At 45.7% G+C, this 19,294-nt stretch overlaps 1 protein-coding gene across 1 annotated transcript in view; it reads left to right on the top strand.

Annotated features, from left to right (window-relative positions):
- The window catches only part of REELD1 (reeler domain containing 1), a 31,061-nt gene extending 22,061 nt beyond the window's left edge, over window positions 1-9,000 (top strand). The window contains exons 6-9 of the mRNA XM_077755884.1: window positions 1,738-1,901; window positions 4,904-5,216; window positions 5,739-5,802; window positions 6,614-9,000. Of these exons, the coding sequence (XP_077612010.1) occupies window positions 1,738-1,901; window positions 4,904-5,216; window positions 5,739-5,802; window positions 6,614-7,222 (1,150 nt within the window). The 3' untranslated portion in view covers window positions 7,223-9,000. The remainder of the gene's footprint in view (window positions 1-1,737; window positions 1,902-4,903; window positions 5,217-5,738; window positions 5,803-6,613) is intronic.
- The last annotated feature ends 10,294 nt before the right edge of the window (window positions 9,001-19,294 follow it).

The following is a 19,294-nucleotide window of genomic DNA, read 5'->3' as shown; positions in this document are numbered from 1 at the left end:
TGTCCCCTACTCCAGCCACCTAACAAGGACAGGGTCACGAGGAATACCTCAACTAGACAGCCTATGGAGGGGGTAGGTAACAAAGAACTTGTCCCTGGCTTCCCACTTTGTTGTTATCCATGCCTTGGGAGCACATGATTTCCCTTACTCTCTGGGCACAGACGCATCTTAGCCAACCTCTCCAGGAAATAATGGCCAGACGACAAAAGAAGGGTCGGTGGGAGAGTAGGGAAAACTAAGAAAGACAGAGGCTGAGGCACACAGACAAGTAGACACTTCCCTAGGCCCAGGAAAGCCACCGAGGTCTCTGTGCCTTGGCTTGTGGTCTAGCAAATGGGCATAAGCACCTACCTCAAGGGCTTGTAAAAGGATGAAAGAGCCAATATATGCAAAGTGCTTACAATGGTTCCTGGCAACAGTAAACTCCATATACACATCATTACTCAAAATGAGACACTTGCTTTGCCATTCTTTTCAGACTCTTGCGTTTACCAAGAAAGAGATTTTTTTTTTTTTTTAACTCTTGGGAAAGAGCATGTGTTCTTCAGTTTCTTTTCCCCGCACTCTCATATATATATAAGGAGGAGGCAGTGCCTGAAGGTGGAGGCATCCAGACTCCATGTTGTCTTCCCCACCAGGTTTTCCCTTCTGTACTAGGAACGATGAGATATGAGCACCATCTCCTGCCCCTTGCTCCACCAGTGCCCCTTTTCTATCCCTTCCTGGTGGACTAAGTCAACAGGCGGGACAGCCGTGGCATAATGACCTTGCCCATTTGAGAAGGCCAGTATCCATCCACTTGACTGTTGGTGCAACCTAGCTTCTGCCTGGGGTTTTGGTTCTGATACAGTGCAGGGGAGTATGTGTTATTTGAAGTCCTTAAGTCTGTACAGTTCCTTTTATTTCTCAAATTACCTCCATTTCTCTTTCCGGCTTTGCCATCTTAGCTGCTATGTGCTACATCGTAAGTGGTTTAGGAACCATATTTTTAGGAACCATTATTTCCCTTTGACAGTGAAGCCACTTGATCAGTAGCCTCTCCCAAAGGCGTCCTGTGCTGGCTCACCTCCCGGGCCCTTTCCCATGATAGAAGTGGCCCTGTGCCTGAGGCCTGAGCCTTACTTGTACCCTAACACTCTGGGTGACCTCGGCTAAAATAATCACATTTTTAATAATACCTTCTGAATATTTAAAGTGGGAAAAATGATACTGACCAATAATCCCTACCTCAGTGAAATTTGGGGGAGGACAAATGAGATACTGTTTGTGAAAATGATTTTTACTCAAGAAAGCCGTGAGCATTCAAAATATTGGACTACCAGTGATTTATCTCCAATTTTTAATGGAATCTACAGTTGCAACAGAACCATACACTTGTACAACAGAATTATGAAAGTTTCAATTAACAGAGTAATTCAATTAACAATAGACCAGTAATGGCTAATAATAAAGTTGAAGAGGGAACCTTTTGAGTCTAAACAGTTCAAGAAGACACCTTTTAGTCAAAATGAGGTTTTTAATGACAATATTTATTCAGGAGGGTAATTGATTTATACATTTCCTTTCCTGTGTTAATTGTTTGCTGCTATTGAATGTTTTTTCTAAAGAGAGTGGAGTCACCCAAAGGGCAATAGGATCATCTCTTTTGTTTTTCTATTCATTTAGACTTTTGTTCTTCTTCAGGTATTATTTAAGGGAAACTAAATCCTCGCATCATCTTGCTTTCTGTTTCCACAGTTTATCCATCGTCCAGTCCTATTTCGTTTACTGGGTGAGGATTGAATCCCCTGTGGTGTCTCAACAGATACGCAGCATAGCCCAGGGTGACGGCCACGCGCACCCAGGCCCACTGATGCCAATCCTCTGGTGGCGACCAGAGGGAACTGAAGGAACTGCCCCAGGTACAGCTTGCCATGGGACTCAGAGGCCTGATTGGCATTGTTATTTTTATAGCTATCTATTTTCACTTAGAAGTTACAGCCTCTGGTCCCAGCTCTGGCCACATGAACAATAAACACCTGCCTTGGCTGGCTGCTGCAGTTCTCAGGGACACGGTCGAGGCCAGGAGGGGACACTTGCCTATGCTGTTTGTTGTGGCAAACAGACTTTGTGTGGTTCAACCTTCCAAATTAAAGTGGGCCCTGGGGTGGACAGTTGGATTCTGCTACAGAGCCAAAAAATGGCAGTGATCTCCCCCTACACCCACACCTATGGATCATCAGTGTCTCAGTGGTTTCTTCAGACCCCTGGAGCTACACAGGGAGCACAAGAAAGAGATGATCTTTTCTTCTTTTTATATAAAACTCATCTCGATTTAATTGTTACTTTCCATAGTAGGTAGCTGGCTCTTTAAAGCCTGGGTTGGAGAATGGAATCAAGAATGAGAGGCTGTTTGGATAGCAATGGACTTTTTCTTGGCTCACCACATAACTTGAGACTCGATTGGCCTGTGAACTTCTGAAACAAAACAAAACAAAACAAAACAAAACAAAACAAAACAGGGGCACCTGGCTGGCTTTGTCGGTAGAGCATGCGACTCTTGATCTCAGGGTCATGAGTTCAAGGCCCACATTGGGTGTGGAGCCTACCTAAAAACAAACAAACAAACAAACAAACAAAAAACTAACCAGCTAGAGAATAAAGTGGTCACCTGAAAATTCCTGGTCATACAGAGCTCATTTCCATTGTGTATTTCTAGTTAAGTGCTCCAAATGGTACACTCTTAAAGGTGTCTGGCCACCTGCACAGAAGATCCAATCTGTAATCCTTGAGATCCCACTTTCCTTTATTCCATCCTTTGTTCTTGGCCAACGTGCTCGTGCCTGATATTGCTCAGTCTGGCAGACGGGGCTCAGAGCTCATCCCGGGCCACTCTCCTTACTCTGCCTTTATCCCCAGCTGTCTTCTCCTCACTGCCCAACACAGTCCTCCAACCTTCCCGGAAAGATGCTCCTAAAAGCAGAGTAAAGATCTCGGTACCTGGCAGTGTGGCCTAAAGAAGACCCTGCAAACCCAACGTGTGTTTGAAGTCTTGTGTTTTATTTTATAAATCATGCAAATGTTGCATTTTAATCTCAAGCATGTTTGTTTTAATATGAAAATGAGTAAAAGTGGGGTGTCAGGAAGTTGCATCATGTTGACCCTGCAGCCTGTCTTAGGACCCATCTGGGAACCTTGTCCCTTGGGAGGTCTTGGGGGTGGGAGGTGAGTGTGTGACAGATTCCCATCTGAGCAGCTACAGGATAAACTCCTTATTACGCTGCACACATTCCTCCCCTTCTGGCCCAGCCTGTTTTCCTGCCCATTCCTTTACACAAACCGCAGTGTTTCCTAAAGGAAAAAGGACTGTGTGTGTGTGTCTGTGCATTGAGACGGGGGAGGAGGGGGTGTCATCTAGCCAAAGTGAAATAGATTTCTCAACTGTAAGAAGATTGCAGTAGGCCAATTATGAATTATGAATTTTCACATTAGGAAGATAGTATATTGTATTTCCCAAACTTATTTCCCAATAGACCCTCAGGACACTTTGGGGCCTGATCTCCATGTTTTGCCTTCTGACATTTCCTGAAACCGGGTTCTTCCTTCCTGATAATCTGTTTATCTTTCAAGGGGAGGTTCAAATATCTTCTCTGTGAAACTTTCCCCGTGCTTCTTGGGAGGCAAATGTAATTGCCTTCTTAGTTCTGGTTTTAAAGTCTCATCACACTGTAATTTATAAGGTCGGGCATCTAAGAGGCTCTCTTCCTAGACTGAGTTCAGAAACAACAGTCACTACCATGCAGCATTTCGGCCTCCCCAAGCTTCACAGCAATGCCCATCATACAACGAATCTGTGGGAAATGCCCAGATGCATTTAGAGTTCAGGCAGGAATCTAAAACTGTCAAGCTTTTGCCACATTCTGTGTGTCTGTTAGGCTTCTTTGCTTTTCACTTCATTCTCAATGTGTCTGAGTGATGAAGGCTTTGGAGAAGAGTGGCACAAAAAGAAAAAAAAAAGCATTCCAACCCAGTTAGAGCCCTGGCCAGAGAAACCTCAGCTAATGTGTGTGTGTGTGTGTGTTTGCAAACACCACCGTTGACATCCTAACGGTTATCATGGTAAGGCCTCAGGGCGCCTTGCACCTGTGCCGTGCACCGTGTTCCAGGCTTCTCCATCAGTGATCTTATTTCACTCCTCAACAGCCCTATGCTCTAGGTACCATTATTGGTCCCATTTTGCAAAAGAAGAAACTGATGCTCTGGGAGGACTTGCCCCAAACCAGGAGGCAGTGGAGCAGAGAATTGAACCCAGACAATAATCTGACTCCCAAACTGGTCTTGCTTGCTTGCTGTGCTGCTTCTATTTCTAATGCTCTGGGCTGTCATGTTGGCCAGTCATGGATGGGAAATGAGATGGTGGAGGGCAGGGGAGGGCAGTGATCTCGTCTCTTCCGATGACAGAGGCTCAAGTTATTATCATCACCAGGGAGACGTTTCCTGTTAAGAATATGGCAAGAAAGATCTAGGGCTTTTAAAAATCTTTTATTTCTGGGATTCTGATTTTGTCTTTTTTTTCTAGCTAGAAGCAGTTTTTGGCAGAGATAAGGGAAAAAAAAAACCAGTGGTCATAGTAGTTTTTATATTCCTTTAGTGATGACTATTAAGAATGTACAGGTTCAGAGGGCCAGAGACTTACTATTTATAAAAATGTTAGAAATCGAGTCCTCTGCCACTTGGTCAGGGGCTTATATTACTGGGCAGATCATCTTTTTGTTGATACTTCTGAGTGGCCCAAACTTAATGGTTAGTCCCCAAGGCAACTTAAAGTCTCTAGTATTTATCCCACTATCATAGTTGTTTGTGCTAATCAGTATGAGGAAAATGCTCTCACTCTCTTTTGTGGTGTCTTTGGATCTCTGCTTAGCTTCCAGTTCCCTTACCACTCTTCCCCAGAAGCGTGCAGACATCTTGGCTGTTGCCCTAACTGGAGCTGCAGAGGAGAACAGTTTAGATCCTTCTCCTGCCAGCTTTTGGGTGATGGAGTTTCCTGGGGGTGCAGAGACTCTGTTCCAATCATCTTCACACACAGCTACTGCAATCAGCAATGGCCAGCAACCCAGAGGGGACAGCAGCCCAACCCCAGAACCGTCCCTGAATGTCCATGGGCTGGAGAGACTCATGGCTCCCAGGAGATTCTCCTCAGAGGGCAGTGCTTCCAGCCCTAGCACCTACCTCAGGTAATGGGTCAGGGGTGGACCATTCAGTAAGGTGGTAGGATGAAGTCAAACAGTGAGGTGCTGAGAAAACATACACTTCTTGGTGTCTGACAGACAAAGACCTCACCATATTTATTCTTAAGTGCACAAGAATCCCTGATTGTGGAAGGGCTACTGGTCAAAAGGGCTGGGTATAAAAATCACCTGAGGAAACTACCTTTTTGGACAGGGTGAGATCTCTGAGATGCTGCTATAAATAAAATAAGACACAAATATACCTTTCATAGCTTATATATGTAAGTTTATAATATATAAATACATATTTTATGTAAAATAAATACAAACATTCAGTGAGTCTTTGTTGCTATCCTCACTTGCCTCTTCCCCATGCCCTTTCCTTTCCCCCTATAACCCTTAGCTCCAAACTCAGAGTTTTTCCAAAGAAATCTGATTTTATCAGCATACACAGCAATGGTAGGAAATGCTGCTTTTTGATCAATATACATAGTGACCCCTTCTCAGCTCTTCTGTCCTTCCCTTTAGGACTCAGGATGATCCAAGCTTTGGTTCATTGGAAACTTGCCTGCCCTCAGATAGGGATGAACAGGTAATTGTCTTGGTTGTGAATGGGTGATGAGGCTGATATTTTGATTGCAGTGTGGGAAGTCCCAGGCTGGGAAAGCAGAGATATTAGACTAGTAGCTGAACTTTGAGAGGAGGAGGCAAAGGTATGATATATATTCAGCATCTTTTTACCAATCAATACCAGCCTTTCTGTTACATGCAATGTCTCTGAAGTTATCGACAATTGTAGAAATTGATAGTTTTAGTGATTTGTTTTCCCACTTAGCCTCAGCTAATAATTCTTGTCTCCCCACCACTATGCCCCCTCTTTATAACATTGGCCTCAAAATACCATGTGTGGTTCCAGAGGTTGGATCAATGGGCAGTATAAAATATACATGCCCACTGATTTACTATTCCTTTGAGGTCTTAAAAGGAATACAAAATAAAACATGGTATAATATTCTTACTCAAATTTATTGGAGCCTACAGCAAGATTAAATGTCCTCTTTCATGGGTCCTAGCATAAAAAGACACTCAAAGCTTTCTGCACTGGAGATGATAATCACCCATATTGGTCTCGAAGCCTCTTAAAGGACCCTAAGTTTATTCTTATAACTGACCTCTATGCTCTCTTTGTGGGGTTTCCATTAGCCACCTCATCCCCATCAATCACAAGGGCCTAGCTATCTACTTAGGCATTTTATTCTGAGCTCTTTTGGGACCAAGCACAAGGCTGGGTTTTCAGTTGCTGTCTGGGATTCTTTAAGGATCACAGGTTAATTGTGAAGTTCAGTGGCAACTTTGAAGAAGACTAGATCCTTTAACTTCTTTTTTCCCCTTTGCTTTTCTAGGACAAGATGGAGTCCTCTAATAAGACTGTGATGAGCCCCCCTCTGTCCACTGTCCATCTTACCTATCCTCGGCACCTCTGGTCCTCTGAAGCATTCACTGGGAGTGAGGCTAGGGCAGCCACCCCAACCCCTGTCTTCCACACTTCTACCACTTCTAGGCTACCTGCTGTAGGCAGCCAGTCAGAGGCATCTAGGTCTTCTGCCAGCTTTTTACCTCAGTCAAAGTACAAGGAGCCCAGAGTGGGGAAGGGAAATGGAAGGGGCAGAGGGGGATACCTCAGGAAGCCCAACCCAAGGTCTGAGGTTGGGCAAGAGGGACCCAGTGCCCCTTCGGGGATCCAGCTCAAGACTCCCCAGCTGGGACTCCTGATTTGCCTTTCAGCCACCTTGGGCATGGCCCTTGCCGCTGGCCTTCACTACCTGTATGCCCAATATTGCCACACACAGAAGGAAGTGTCCTTCAGTGAGCCTGCTGGGGATGCTGTTACCAGGAGTGAGGAAGATGAGACCGTACATGTCAGGAAGATCGGGGAGAACAGTTTTGTTTCGGTTGAAGTGGAATACAACTGGATCACTTCCTCTGTGGGCAGCGAGAAAACAGTCCTCTGAGAAGATCGTGGTACTAGGCAGGCCTCTGAGTGGCCTTCCCTAGACCCTGCAGTGTCTCAGCCAGAACAGAGCTAATGAGAATAGCTGATGAGGACAGGGGCTCCCTCTACCCCCTGTCAGTGAGCAGTTAGTGGAGGAAGCTGTGAGCGGACCGTTTTATCAACAGAGGGAGTTCTTCCCGAGCTTTGTTGTCTTAACATCTGTAATTTAGCTGCTTTTTTCCTTTTCACAATTAGACGTTCTGTTTGAAGAGTTAAACTCCACACAATGAATATTGTATAACCTGCTCATTAACTAGACTCCTGTGGCCGCTAAGCTTCCTCTGTCGCCTTAAGGAACCTGCAGAAATAGAAATTCTGTCCCTCCTCAGTATGTCAGCCTCATCCCCTCCAACTCTTTGGGAAAAAAAAAAAAGTGATGTTGGGGTTGTGTCTCTTGCAAGAAAAAGAACCACGGCCCTTACTTTGCTTCTCCAAACTACCCCTAAAAAAGTTTCATTTTCAAAACTGGCTCTCCTTCAGTTGACTAGGTGAGTGCAAGGGTATTCAGTCTTCTTGGAAACTCAGAAGCCTGGCATATCCCCTTGGAAATCGATCTGAAGCAAGGAGAGTTTGAGAGAGCTCGACTGAACACATCTGTGGGAAAATGTGTACATGCCGCTTAAACACCAGAGTGGAGTAAGCAAGGCTCTTCATCAGGTGTAAATGGATCTGAAACTTCCCATCCATTTACACTTGTTGGGAGGCTTATGTTTCCTAACAGCTAGCAAACATATTGCCTTTTGCCAAAGGTCAGGATGAAAAAAAAATGATGATCCCACACAATTTGAAGAAGAGCCTCTACTCATCTTTTCAGGGAGAAAAGGAAGACAGCATCATGGACAAAATCCATCTTCCTGCTCTTTTGATTTATGAAGATCACTCTGATTTAGGATGTGTCCTGTAGATATTGTGTGGGTTCGAGTCGACAGGTTTGACTATGACTTTTGAATATGCTCACCTAATATGACACGTAGAAATTAGCTGCCTTTTCACATAGAAATTAGCTGCCTTTTCAGAGACAGATCTGTTACAGAGTCACAAAGCATTTTAATGAAGAAACAGAAAAGCACTATACATTTGGAAATGATGTTTATTTATCCAGCACCTAGATCGTAGAGGTACTGTGCTAATAACTTTGCATACATTTTCACATTTAACTTTCACAATAACTTAATGAAGAAAAAGTGTAGTAATTTGCCAAAAGGAGAGAGGCTTTCATGACATCTCAATTCAACAGCAAAAACTTTTTTTTTTTTTTTTTTAAATTGGGGATGTGGGAAAGAGATAGACCCTGCTGTTTCTCTAGCCTCTTTTAGCTCATTGGGCACTAATACCATGGTTGTTTCCCCCTGGATTCTGGGCAGCTCTGTCTCCTGTCTTCAGTCAAGTGCCTCATTAGGAAAGGGGGACCTAGGTAATTATGTGTTCACAAATGAAAGTGTTCTAAAAACTGTGGAAATGAGTGGATTTACTGTACACAAATGGTGGCCACAGATATCCCTTTACATATCTCACCCTCCTCAATGAAATCCTCCCCGAGATGTAGACGAGGACTCCACCAGTGGAGAGCTCTCCTTGGGCCATCACATCAGATGGCCAAGTGTACTACATGTACGCCTTCAAGATCTTACCTGTCCAAGAGGGCATTTTCCTGGGAAAACAGACTGTTATCTATTTGTGTCACAATTGTTTGTGAAATAAACTATCCCAAAACCCAGTGGTTTAAAATAGCCATGACCACCACTGTTTGTCGTCCATCATAGTTCTGGGGTTGCCTGGGCTCAGCTGGACAGTTCATCTGTTTCATGTGTTGTTGAATGAGCTGGAACACCAAAGGTGACTCACTCACAGGGCTGGCAGTTAGTTGCTGGCTGCTGGCTGGGGTTCAGCTGGGGCTGTTGATGAGCAATTTGTTCCTGTTCTTCCTGGCTTCTACAGCATGGTGGCTGGGTTCCAAGATGGGTATTTCAAGCACACAAGATCAGAAATTGAGGCCTAGCCTTGGAAGTAACATGGTTTCACTTCCGCCATTTTCTAGTGGTTACAGGAAGTCATGGGCCAGCCCTCCTTCTTCAAAGAGGAGGGCAAGGGATTTCACTTTATGATGGGAGAAGTGGCAAAGGGTGTGAAGCTGTGTTTAATTCACTACCTCTCCAGTTAGACTGCCGACCCGCCATAGGACTTACGTGAGAGTAGAAGGAACAGGTGTTCATCCCCAAGAGGTGCTCTGGGTGACTTGTCCTGCAAAACATTGAAAGGGGTGAGGGAAATCTCAGACATCAAGGTTAGGTGTTTCCTCTTCTCCAGCTCCATGGGCAAAATAGTAAAGTGGTGCCAAAGAGTCAGCCAGGCCTCTGGGTCTCAGCTTCCCCATCAGAGAAAAACAGAATTATTTACCTGTTTCAGTTGTTGTGAAGATTAAATCCATGCTCAACATTTAGCCATCTGTATAACTAACTACTTGATATCCCCTTGCAGCCGACACTCTCTTTAAATCTAGTTCATTTAGAGAAATTCCATGATCACCAAAAACAGGATTCCCTTTCCCTGACAGCTTCTCCCGGGGGCCCCTCCTTCCCCTGCCCAGTGCATGGAGGTGGTCACGGCATTAGTTGTCATGGTAGCCACTGGCTACAGTTCCTGCTGTGGGTCATGCATTTTTGCCGAGACATTCAGAGTAAACTCTTTTTTGGCAGGGGCAGTGGGGTCCATAACCTGTAGTCGTGAGACATAAAAACCCTCTGTTACTATGAACTTGAAGGTCCCCTAAGCCTGGCTTCAGAGAAGCCCCAGAGAGTAGCCAGTAGGAAGTGTTAACCCGAAGGCATTTACTAAAGCACAAAGACATTAAAAGTAAAAGAAAAAAAAAGAAAAGCAACTCAAATGCAAAGTCTTAACATAATTTTTTTGTTTTGTAGAAACAGTTACAGAATTGTTGGGCCAGCCACTTCTCAGAGAAGGGGGTTTGGGCTAAATGCACAGGAAAAACAATTGCTGAAAGCTATATTTCAAATAAATGTTTTTACATCTATTGTGTTCATTTAATAATGGCAGATCGAGAGTAGGAGGGTAGGGGTGAGCCTCAACCTTTTTACATTAAAAGGCTATTTCTGATATTTAAAATTGATTTCTCTCCTTGGATACAACATTTTCGCTAAATCACAACTTTAATGATAGCGCGGCTGAGCTATCCCACTGTTGAGGCTTCCTGGATTTTAATTTGCTGTGACAATGTTTGTTGCCTTTTTTTTTAAATCTAATTAACAACAACAACAAAAATGGGTCAACAAACCAGTAAATATTTAAACAAGTGTCATGTTTTATTTGAAAAGTTGTCTAGAGATGAATAAATTACTTTATGAATAAATTACAGGTATACCCTCTCCCGTTCTTGGACTTCTGGTGTTCACCAGTGATCCCACCTCTCTGGGATACAGGCTCTGTGGTTTGATTTCACTCTACCCCAAACTACCTCTTTATTCTAAAAGTGGCGGGTGGCAAGGAATTTCTTTTATTCAAGTTACATGAATTTGCAACACTTATTTTATCAAACCTGAGAACATCTTCTCTGCAAGTGGAGGCCTTCGGGGACTGCAAAACCAGGTGCAGTCACCCCTGGTTTAGAGTATTAGGAGGGGCTTTAGGATAAAAGGAAGTCTGATGCTTATTCCATTTGTTACTCCATTTTTTTACATGCGGAAAGAAAATGTGAATGTGTTGAGACTCCGCTCTGTTGATAATTGAGTGAAGCTTCCAGGACAACGGAGTCCTGTCAAATGGCTTCTTTGGTGCCTTTTTGTTTTTAAAACATAGCTCAATGTTTTTCTAATGTTTATTTATTTTTGAGAGAGAGAGACAGAATGCGAGTGGGAGGGGCAGAGAGAGACACACACACAGAATCCAAAGCAGGCTCCAGGTTCTGAGCTGTCAGCACAGAGTCCAACATGGGGCTCGAACCCAGGAACCATGAGATCATGACCTGAGCCAAAATCGGACCCTTAACTGACTGACTTAACATAACTCACTTTATGCTGGACTGTCTCTGAGTTCTCGGGTGGCTTTCCACCTGTCTCAGAATTAAGTCTGAACATCTGATTGGGCTGACCAGGGACTGTGAGAACTGGCCCCCCCGCCCACCTTCTTCCCGGCTTCCCACCTCCACTGCGTGGTCATGAGCAGTCCTTGAACACCACACCACTCCATTCGGATCACTTGCTCTGGCTGTTCCTGTTATCTACAATCCCATCCCCTCCAACATCCTCAAGCTTTCAGAGCTTTATTCCAATGTTGCCTTATCAGAGAGACTCCTCCTGGTCATTGCAGCCTTTTCTTGCTCTCTATGTCCCTCCCTGCTTTACAATATTTATAGTACTTATCACTTCCCGAGTCTTATGAATTTATTTGTGTTTATTTTCTACTTCCACCTGACTAGGATGTTTTACAGTGGCAGAGACTTTGTTTCACTCTTTGCTATTCCCCCAGCACCTCGAGTTGTTCTTAGTACATAGTAAGTAATCAATAAAAATTTGCTAAGTGAGTGAATGGAAAGTTCTGGGTTTATGTTGCTGTCCCCAGTTCTTGGTCTGGATTGAAGTTGAATATATAGCACCTGGGGCGGTTCTAGGTAGGGTGGGTGGGCAGCAGGAAATGTCTAGAGGTGAACGAGAGTACTGTGGCCCGGGGCAGGGAATGTTCTGTGTCTCAGATCCAAGGCTCAGGGGAGTTCTTGGCATAGAGAGGCTGACAATGGACTGAGCTGAGCTGGGGCAGAAAGAAAGCTGAATAGAGTCTTTCCAAGTCAGAAGGTCACCTGTGAGCACACTTTCTTCAGTGTAGATAGTCTGGCACACGGTTTCTCAACCTCCACACTCTCAACATTTTGGGCTGGACAGTCTTTTGCTGTGGGGCTGTCCTGTGCATTGCAGGACGCTGGGCAGCACCCGTACCTCTACCCATGAGATGACAGTAGCTCCCTCCTCCCCAGCTGTGACAACCAGAAGTGTCTCCAGACATTGCCCTATGTCCCCTGGAGACCAAAACCATCCCCACTGGGGAGCTGCTGGTTGGGTAACTCAGAGCTGCCATCACAGGCCCCAGGATGAAGCAGGCTTTCCTAAATCATTTCCATATTCAGGGATAGAGTGGGCAGTATTGAGACCGAGAACTATAGGGATTAAAAATTAGGAATGGCTTTAAAGGTCATCTGACTCAGTGGTTTTTGATCTTTTAATTTTGCTTCTTAGGCAGAACAATAAAAGTCAGATACTCCGGTTAAAGTTTGAGGGTATCTTCCCTTTTTCCTTCCCTCCCCCTTTCTCTCTTTCACCTCACCTTGAGGCACTGCCTCAGAAATTTAACCAACAAGCATGGCTAAACATCGTTAAAAACACCTCCTTCTTATAGGCGAGGAGAAGAACAAGGCCGCTGAGAGCTCACAGTGGAACAACAAATTAGAGTCTAGGGCCGTCCATGGACTCCTTCCTTCCATCCTGACTTCCAGCCCACTTTTCTTTCCAACACACTTGGCAGATCATTTGTTTCCTTGGAGCATGTGGGGTGCTGTAAATATTTCAATGGATCCAGAGAGAGCCCAGAATCAAGCAGAAAAATGCCTGGAATGATTAATCTGCATGTGCCACTAGATCCAGGACGATGAGACGTGGGGACTGGCCACTTACGGTGGGCAGTGACCAGGCCCCAGCAGTGGCTTAGGGGGAGAAGATAGACAAAGGGAAGAGGAACCAATGGACCCACATAGAGAAGATGCTGGCCGTCATCGTCCCACGACTCAGCAAAGAGCCACCACTGTCAGGGGCTTCCTTGGTGTGCGGCCACCATCTTGAACTTACTGCCTCCCTTCTTCTGGGCTCTGCATTTTCCTTCCTTCGAATGGCACCTCAGGAGAATCTTCGTCCAACAGCTGATGATAGACAGCTTCTGCAAAGGGTTTTGTTACTTGATAGAGGAGAGATGCTGCCTGGAGATACATTCCATTCGATATTAAAGAATGTATTTTCCTGATTTATAGTCAGGCGAGGCAGGGTTGTCTGAGAGGCAAGGAACCAATGGGAATATCCATTTTGACTAATGATTAATTATTACATCTAAAGTGATGTTTTCCTATCAACTGATAGGCTGGAAAAATAGACTACAGCTTGCTAGGTTAGCACCAAGGGTCACAGATGTTGCCTCTGCATTTTCAGATTATATTATCCATTACAGAGAGCACCTTCTCATTTAGAAACATAATTTGTTGTTCTCTCAGACCAAAAAAAAAAAAAGGAGGAAAAGAGAAGAAAAAAAAGGCTGACATTTCGCATGCAAGCCAAAGATTAGAATCACTGCACAGGATGGCATATGGAAGTACATTAGGATGTGGTGTCCCTGAATCAAGGACATGAGGTGGCTTGTGCTGAGAGAGACGTAGAAGGCAGTGACTTCTGATCTTTATTATGCAAATGTGCAGCCCTGAGAGCCAGGCTGTTTAACCTCATCAGGGGAAATGTCACTGATCATTTCAAGCTCCAAATGTAGCACAAGCATTAGTACTATTATGTTATTATTATTATTTGCAGGGCATTGTGTAAGCCTGAGCCCTCTGATTAAGCGGAGCCCGTACTTGCCCAGACCCTCTGGGGTTGCAAATCAACTCCTCCAGGTATTAAAAAACAAACAAGCAAGCAAATCTGTTTTGTTCACTCCCTTTAATGTTGGTGGATGGGGTGCTTTGCAGATCGGGTGATGGCCAGGCATCCCAACGTCCAATTTCCAGCCCCAGATGCTTAATGACAGGCTGCCTCCTCTCTCCTGCAGGCTTCGTGCATCAGTGGCAGAGGTATCTAGAAGAAGCTTAAAGAAAACATGGCACTGGGGCAGGAGAAGAGACAGGTCAGGGGGTGGGCATGGTGGGGAGGGCTGGAGAGAGAGAGGCTCTGCAGAGATTAGAAAAGGAGGGACTGGGATGGGGGTGGGAGAGAGGCTCCTCTTTACTCCAACTCAGGCACCACTAACACCTTCCAGAGCCATAAAGAAAACTGAAGGCGACCAGATCTAAGATTTGGAGACAAAAAGAACTTGGAATCAAACAACAAAGAAAAGAAAGTGGAGAAGAGGCAAAGCCAGCGGCAGTGATTAGTGGCCCAGGGTGACAGAAGGCAGAGGCTAAACCTCTCTGACACCCAGGTGTCAGGACCTGAGCTGGCAAAGCCTCCACTTCCAGAAGACACTCAGCAACAGACATATGGCAGTCGTGAAATTCTGGATGAAACAAATAGCTGGTTGTGTGTTTCCTTCTTTCCTCCCACAGCCTGGTACCAGGGGAAAGGTCCACCTTTAATAAGTCAATATTAATAAGTAACTTTAATAAGTAATAAGGAGGGAGACTGGTTCATTGCATAATTGGAAACTCTAGAAGCTTCTCCGTAGACCCTTACAGTTCTCTCATCTAACCCAGATCCTTTAGATATGAACTCTGATATCGGGATCCCTGTCCAATTAAATCAGACTTCTCGTGAGTGGGCCCACGTCCATGTTTATTAAAGCTTTCTAGGTGTTTTGAATGTGCTGCCATAGCTGAGAGCTGCTGCTTTAGGCTTTTATGAATATAAATTCTATAAAGGCAGGGGTTATGTGTGTTTATTCGCAGCTGTGTAACCTAGCATCCAGCACAATGCCTGGCACACAGCAGAACTTGAATACAGATTCCCTACGTGAAAGGGTTGTGGGTGAAACAAGACATTTCTGCTACAGAAACAAGTCTGTATATAAGTAAGCCATTCAAGGCATCTGTGGAGGGAGTTACCTCTCAGGCCCCCAAGAGCCACACTCTCGGGCTTATGTCGGTCCCTCGCTGTCCTAGCGTGAGTAGACATGCAGCATGCTCCCAGTTCTTCCAGAGAGTAAAGCAGAAGTTGTACCCGTGGGACTGGCAATCATCTTTATAGACTAGCTTTGGGAGGCAGCAGGGACCCCCTTCCATGGGCGATGCTTCCTGACGCCTTTCCCTTGTGTCCTGGAGGAAAGCCTCTTGTCTGATGTCCAGCCGTCTCTGGGGTTGGTCATCACTGAGTTGGAAGATCAGAGTTTGAACATAAAAAGGGAGGGTTCCAGAGCTGGAGACTAAACTGGAGCCGGAGCTAATTCAGATTCATTAATTCAGATCACTTAGGCAAACACTGGGCATCTGCCCCGTGGTGGGATCTGTGCTGGAGGAGGGGTGTACAAAGGGAAGTCAGGTGTGGCCCCGGCTTCTAAGGAGTGGCCAAAGGCTGGGTGCCACTATCTTCTGGTTTCCAAGCTGGGCCCTGGACCCAACATCAAGCTAGAGGTTATTACATCCAGCCCCTGACCCCAATCCACCTCTTTCCTCCCTCCCAAGCTTAAGAAGTCCTTTTTCAAAGGGAACCCATTGATAATGGAAGCCCAATACGTAGATCGGATCAAAGCACAGCTACACTAGGGAGAGAGAAGTCAGCTCTACCACCTCTCCTTTGCTTGTCCCTCTGCCCCTCCTCCTCAAAATACTTCCCGTGAGTCCTTGGGGCTGAGAACTCAGGCTGAACATGACTGCTCTAAGAAACCTATTTCTCTAGATCGAGCAAGAGTCCTTCAGCCAGCTGCTGGGAGACAGGGGCGAGAGGGTGGTGTTCTCTTCACCCACGAGAGACCATGCTGTGTACCCATATGAAGTTTGAGTTGAGAGATACTTTGGGATCTCACCGTTCATCCCCATTTCCACCAAGCAGCATGGCATATGAAAGAAAAAATAAAATATTTGGGAGTAAGAAGGGTCTTAATTCAAACTTGACAGTGTGACTGATGGGCTCTACTCTGGAAAGTCCTTCTGTGTCTCATAGCTCAGTTTCTACATCTACAAAATGGGGACTGCACGAATTACTTGACAGATTTGTTGTAAGGGATAGACCTTAGGGCTATTTTGATATCCTATTGTTTGAATCCTATGGAATTACTATTTCACCATGAGGCTCTGAACTTTTCGAAGGTATAAGAAGCATTTTCTATCTTTGTAGTTTCGATCTCTGACACAGTAAATAGCTGGCCCATGATAGATGCTTCTCAGAGAGATCTGCCTGAACACTTCGTCCAGGTAGGTTATCTCACTGTTACTCATTACACTCAAACCATCCTCACACTACCATCTGTGTGTAGCCTGAGTGGGTTATTATCTTTCCCCTCTGACAGCTGAGGAATAGTCAGTAGTCACTTCTGGCAGCCATTCCTTCCTTCCTGTTCCTGCTCGGGTTCTGGTCAGTGATGAATTTTGCATACATGGAGGGGGATCTTTTCACAGAGTCAGGAGACCTGTCCCTTCAGCAATGGGAAGAGAGGTGCCACATGAAGGGAAGCCAAGGAGGAACACTAAGGTGTGGGCTTAGATCTGGGTTGGTCTGGTCAGGGAGCATCTTAACAGCATCTCTTCAGGACGAAGGCCAGACTGTGCCACTGTCAAGAGCTAGTGAAACAACACATTCAGTGGGAGGTATAATCAGTGTGCCACCTCAGTCCTTTGCTACTCACTCAACTCTTAGTTTCCTTTAAAGCCTCAGTGTGATATTTTGTATGTCATCTATCTCCACACTAGACTGTAATTCCCATGAGATCAGGGCCTTGGCTGTCTTGGTGGTCAAGGCCTAGAATACTCCTGGTACAGAGGCAGTGCTCGAAATATATTCATTAAATGGAGAAATAAATGAATGGCAGCTATTTTATTACTACTAGTAGTAGCAGTGGTTATGAGATGAATTGGAATCAACCCAAGCAGATAAAAGTGAATCATCTTTGGAAAGCTCACCAGCCAGGGTGAGAAGGGTCAGAAGCCATTTGAGTTACCTTCGCACAGAATTTGGCCTGGGAGCCTTTATTTAGGACTGATGATTTCCTCAGGCCTCCACCAGGAGGCCCTTCGTGCTAAACTGAGCAGAGTGAGTGATGTTTTATGGCTGGACAAGGGCTGCCCCGAGCCCGCGCTGGGGCCCTCTCGGGGAGCGCGGTGGGGACACACTGCCTCCCTGGGCCCTGCACCATTCAGAGGCTCCAGACGGCTCGGGCGCTGAGCCAAGCTGCTTGGTTCCAGTGGGAAAGCTGACCTTGGCCAGGAAGAATCAGGAAGAGGCACAAATGACTCATTGTCCCACATCCTCCAAGGTAAAAACCCAGCAGTGTGTGTGGCCTTTGGGGCTGGACATTATTGCAGCCTTGGCTTCCTCCGCAGCCAAAATAAAAGCACCCAGCCAGCAACACATGGCTCAGCCTAGGAAAACGACCAACGCATCTCTTTCGTTGTCCCGTTCTACATATTATTCTGCACTCAGAGTTTCAAAATACTGTGCATATAACATGATGGTCTCCACTTCCAAAAGTAGAGCACAATTTCCTTTTAGAGACTTAAGACAGCCTTCATTTCCAATCAAGGCCATGTGACATTTCATGGCCTTGTGGGAGAAATTTGATATGCTTGCAGATCACGTGTGAAGGAAGTCTCGCTTGAATGTGCTTTATTTTTACTCAGGAGTTTGGGATCTTATTTAAGACCTGCTCCTGCCTCTAAATTTCCACTAGAGGGCACTCTTGGAAAATATTTATCAATATATATTTTTATTGCTCTGTCTAGGAAATGCTGTTTTTTAAAAAGAAGAAGGGGGGGAAAAACACCCCACCAGTCCATCTAAATTTCAGAGCCAGCCCCTTGCCTTCTCTTGGAACTATTCCTAATTCTCCCAGAAGCGCAGCCAGAGAGGGGAGCTGGGGAGCACCAGGCAGCTGTTTCCCCTTCCCCTGTCCTTTTGTCCACATGGGATGCAGCTGGCCGAGCCGCTAAGCCAGCCCACGGGCCAGAGCCCAAATCCCCTCTGCTCCGCAGGGGACTAACCCCAGCAGCCCGGGAATCACCTTGGAAAGGGGCTGGATTTCGGGGCCTCTGGCTGAGTTCAGCCTTTGCTGAGCTCCTGTCCGAGGAGTCTATCTGCTGCCCTTCCCTGCAAGCTAGCAGTGACAGGAAATCCTCAGAAAGGTGCCAGGAAGGGTCAGGGGGCAGCTGGGTGGCCAACAATTAAAAATAGGGCTTCCGGGCAGGCAGCCATGGAGAGCTCGCTCGGTATGTAAATAAGTGTAAATAAGACTAAGTCTTGGTGATGGAAGGGTGCCGTGCATGTTTTGTGCAGCCCAGGCTACCCAGGGCAGTGATGAGTAGCCTTTTCCCCTACCCCCCTCCACAGCCCACATTAGAAAAATAAAAATGTTTTTCCTACCCAAAAAGAAACAGCTCCATTGAGTTCCATTGGTAGAGGTTGGGGAGAGATTATTCTTACAATTTTCTTAGTGAATAGAAGAATGACAATGGGTATATTAGAGCGGCTATTAGCCACTAACACCTCAATTCTGGGGAATATCTGATACCCATCTCTGACATTGTGTCACCCTCTCGAGTTCACATCATTCACTTAAGTGAGTGACCTCATTTTATCCTGGAAACAGCTGTGTGAAGTGGGTATTAACCCTGAAATTACCCCATTTCAGAGAAGGAAACCAGACTCGAGGAGGAGCGGTGTTTTGAAGAAGGACCCGCCGCAGTGGTCGGAGCTGGGCTAGAAGTAGTTCACTTTCTTCCATGTAACAGTTCACTGAGCACCCGCCATGTGCCTGGCTCGGTGCTAGCTGTGAATGGGATGCTGTTGCTCCCTTTCTCAAAGACAGGTGCTCTAAATGTCAAGTCGAGCCCTTGGCCTTCACTCGGAAATACTCCTCATTCTTCCAGAAGCACAGCTAGAGAAGGAAGCCAGAGAACACAAAAGCAGCTGTTGCTTTTTGCCTGTCTGTGTGTCTCTCAGGGTGGAAAGAGCTTCGCACAGCTTGGGCTGGGTCAGCAGGGAGTGTCCTTCCCTGGGGTGTCTCATTTACTGGAAGATCCGGGCTGGCCCAGGTGCCCAAGACCAGAGCTTGCTTCAGGCCCTGCCTGGCAGGCAGGTGTCCATCCCACCCCTTTTGGGAGCCATTCCCTTCTGCTGACCTTGGC

This window comes from Crocuta crocuta, unplaced genomic scaffold (genome assembly GCF_008692635.1).
Source record: "Crocuta crocuta isolate KB4526 unplaced genomic scaffold, BGI_CrCroc_1.0 scaffold112, whole genome shotgun sequence".
Lineage (NCBI taxonomy): Eukaryota > Metazoa > Chordata > Mammalia > Carnivora > Hyaenidae > Crocuta > Crocuta crocuta.
The sequence above is the reverse complement of the archived record's forward strand: the minus strand, read 5'-3'. Positions and strand labels throughout refer to the sequence as shown.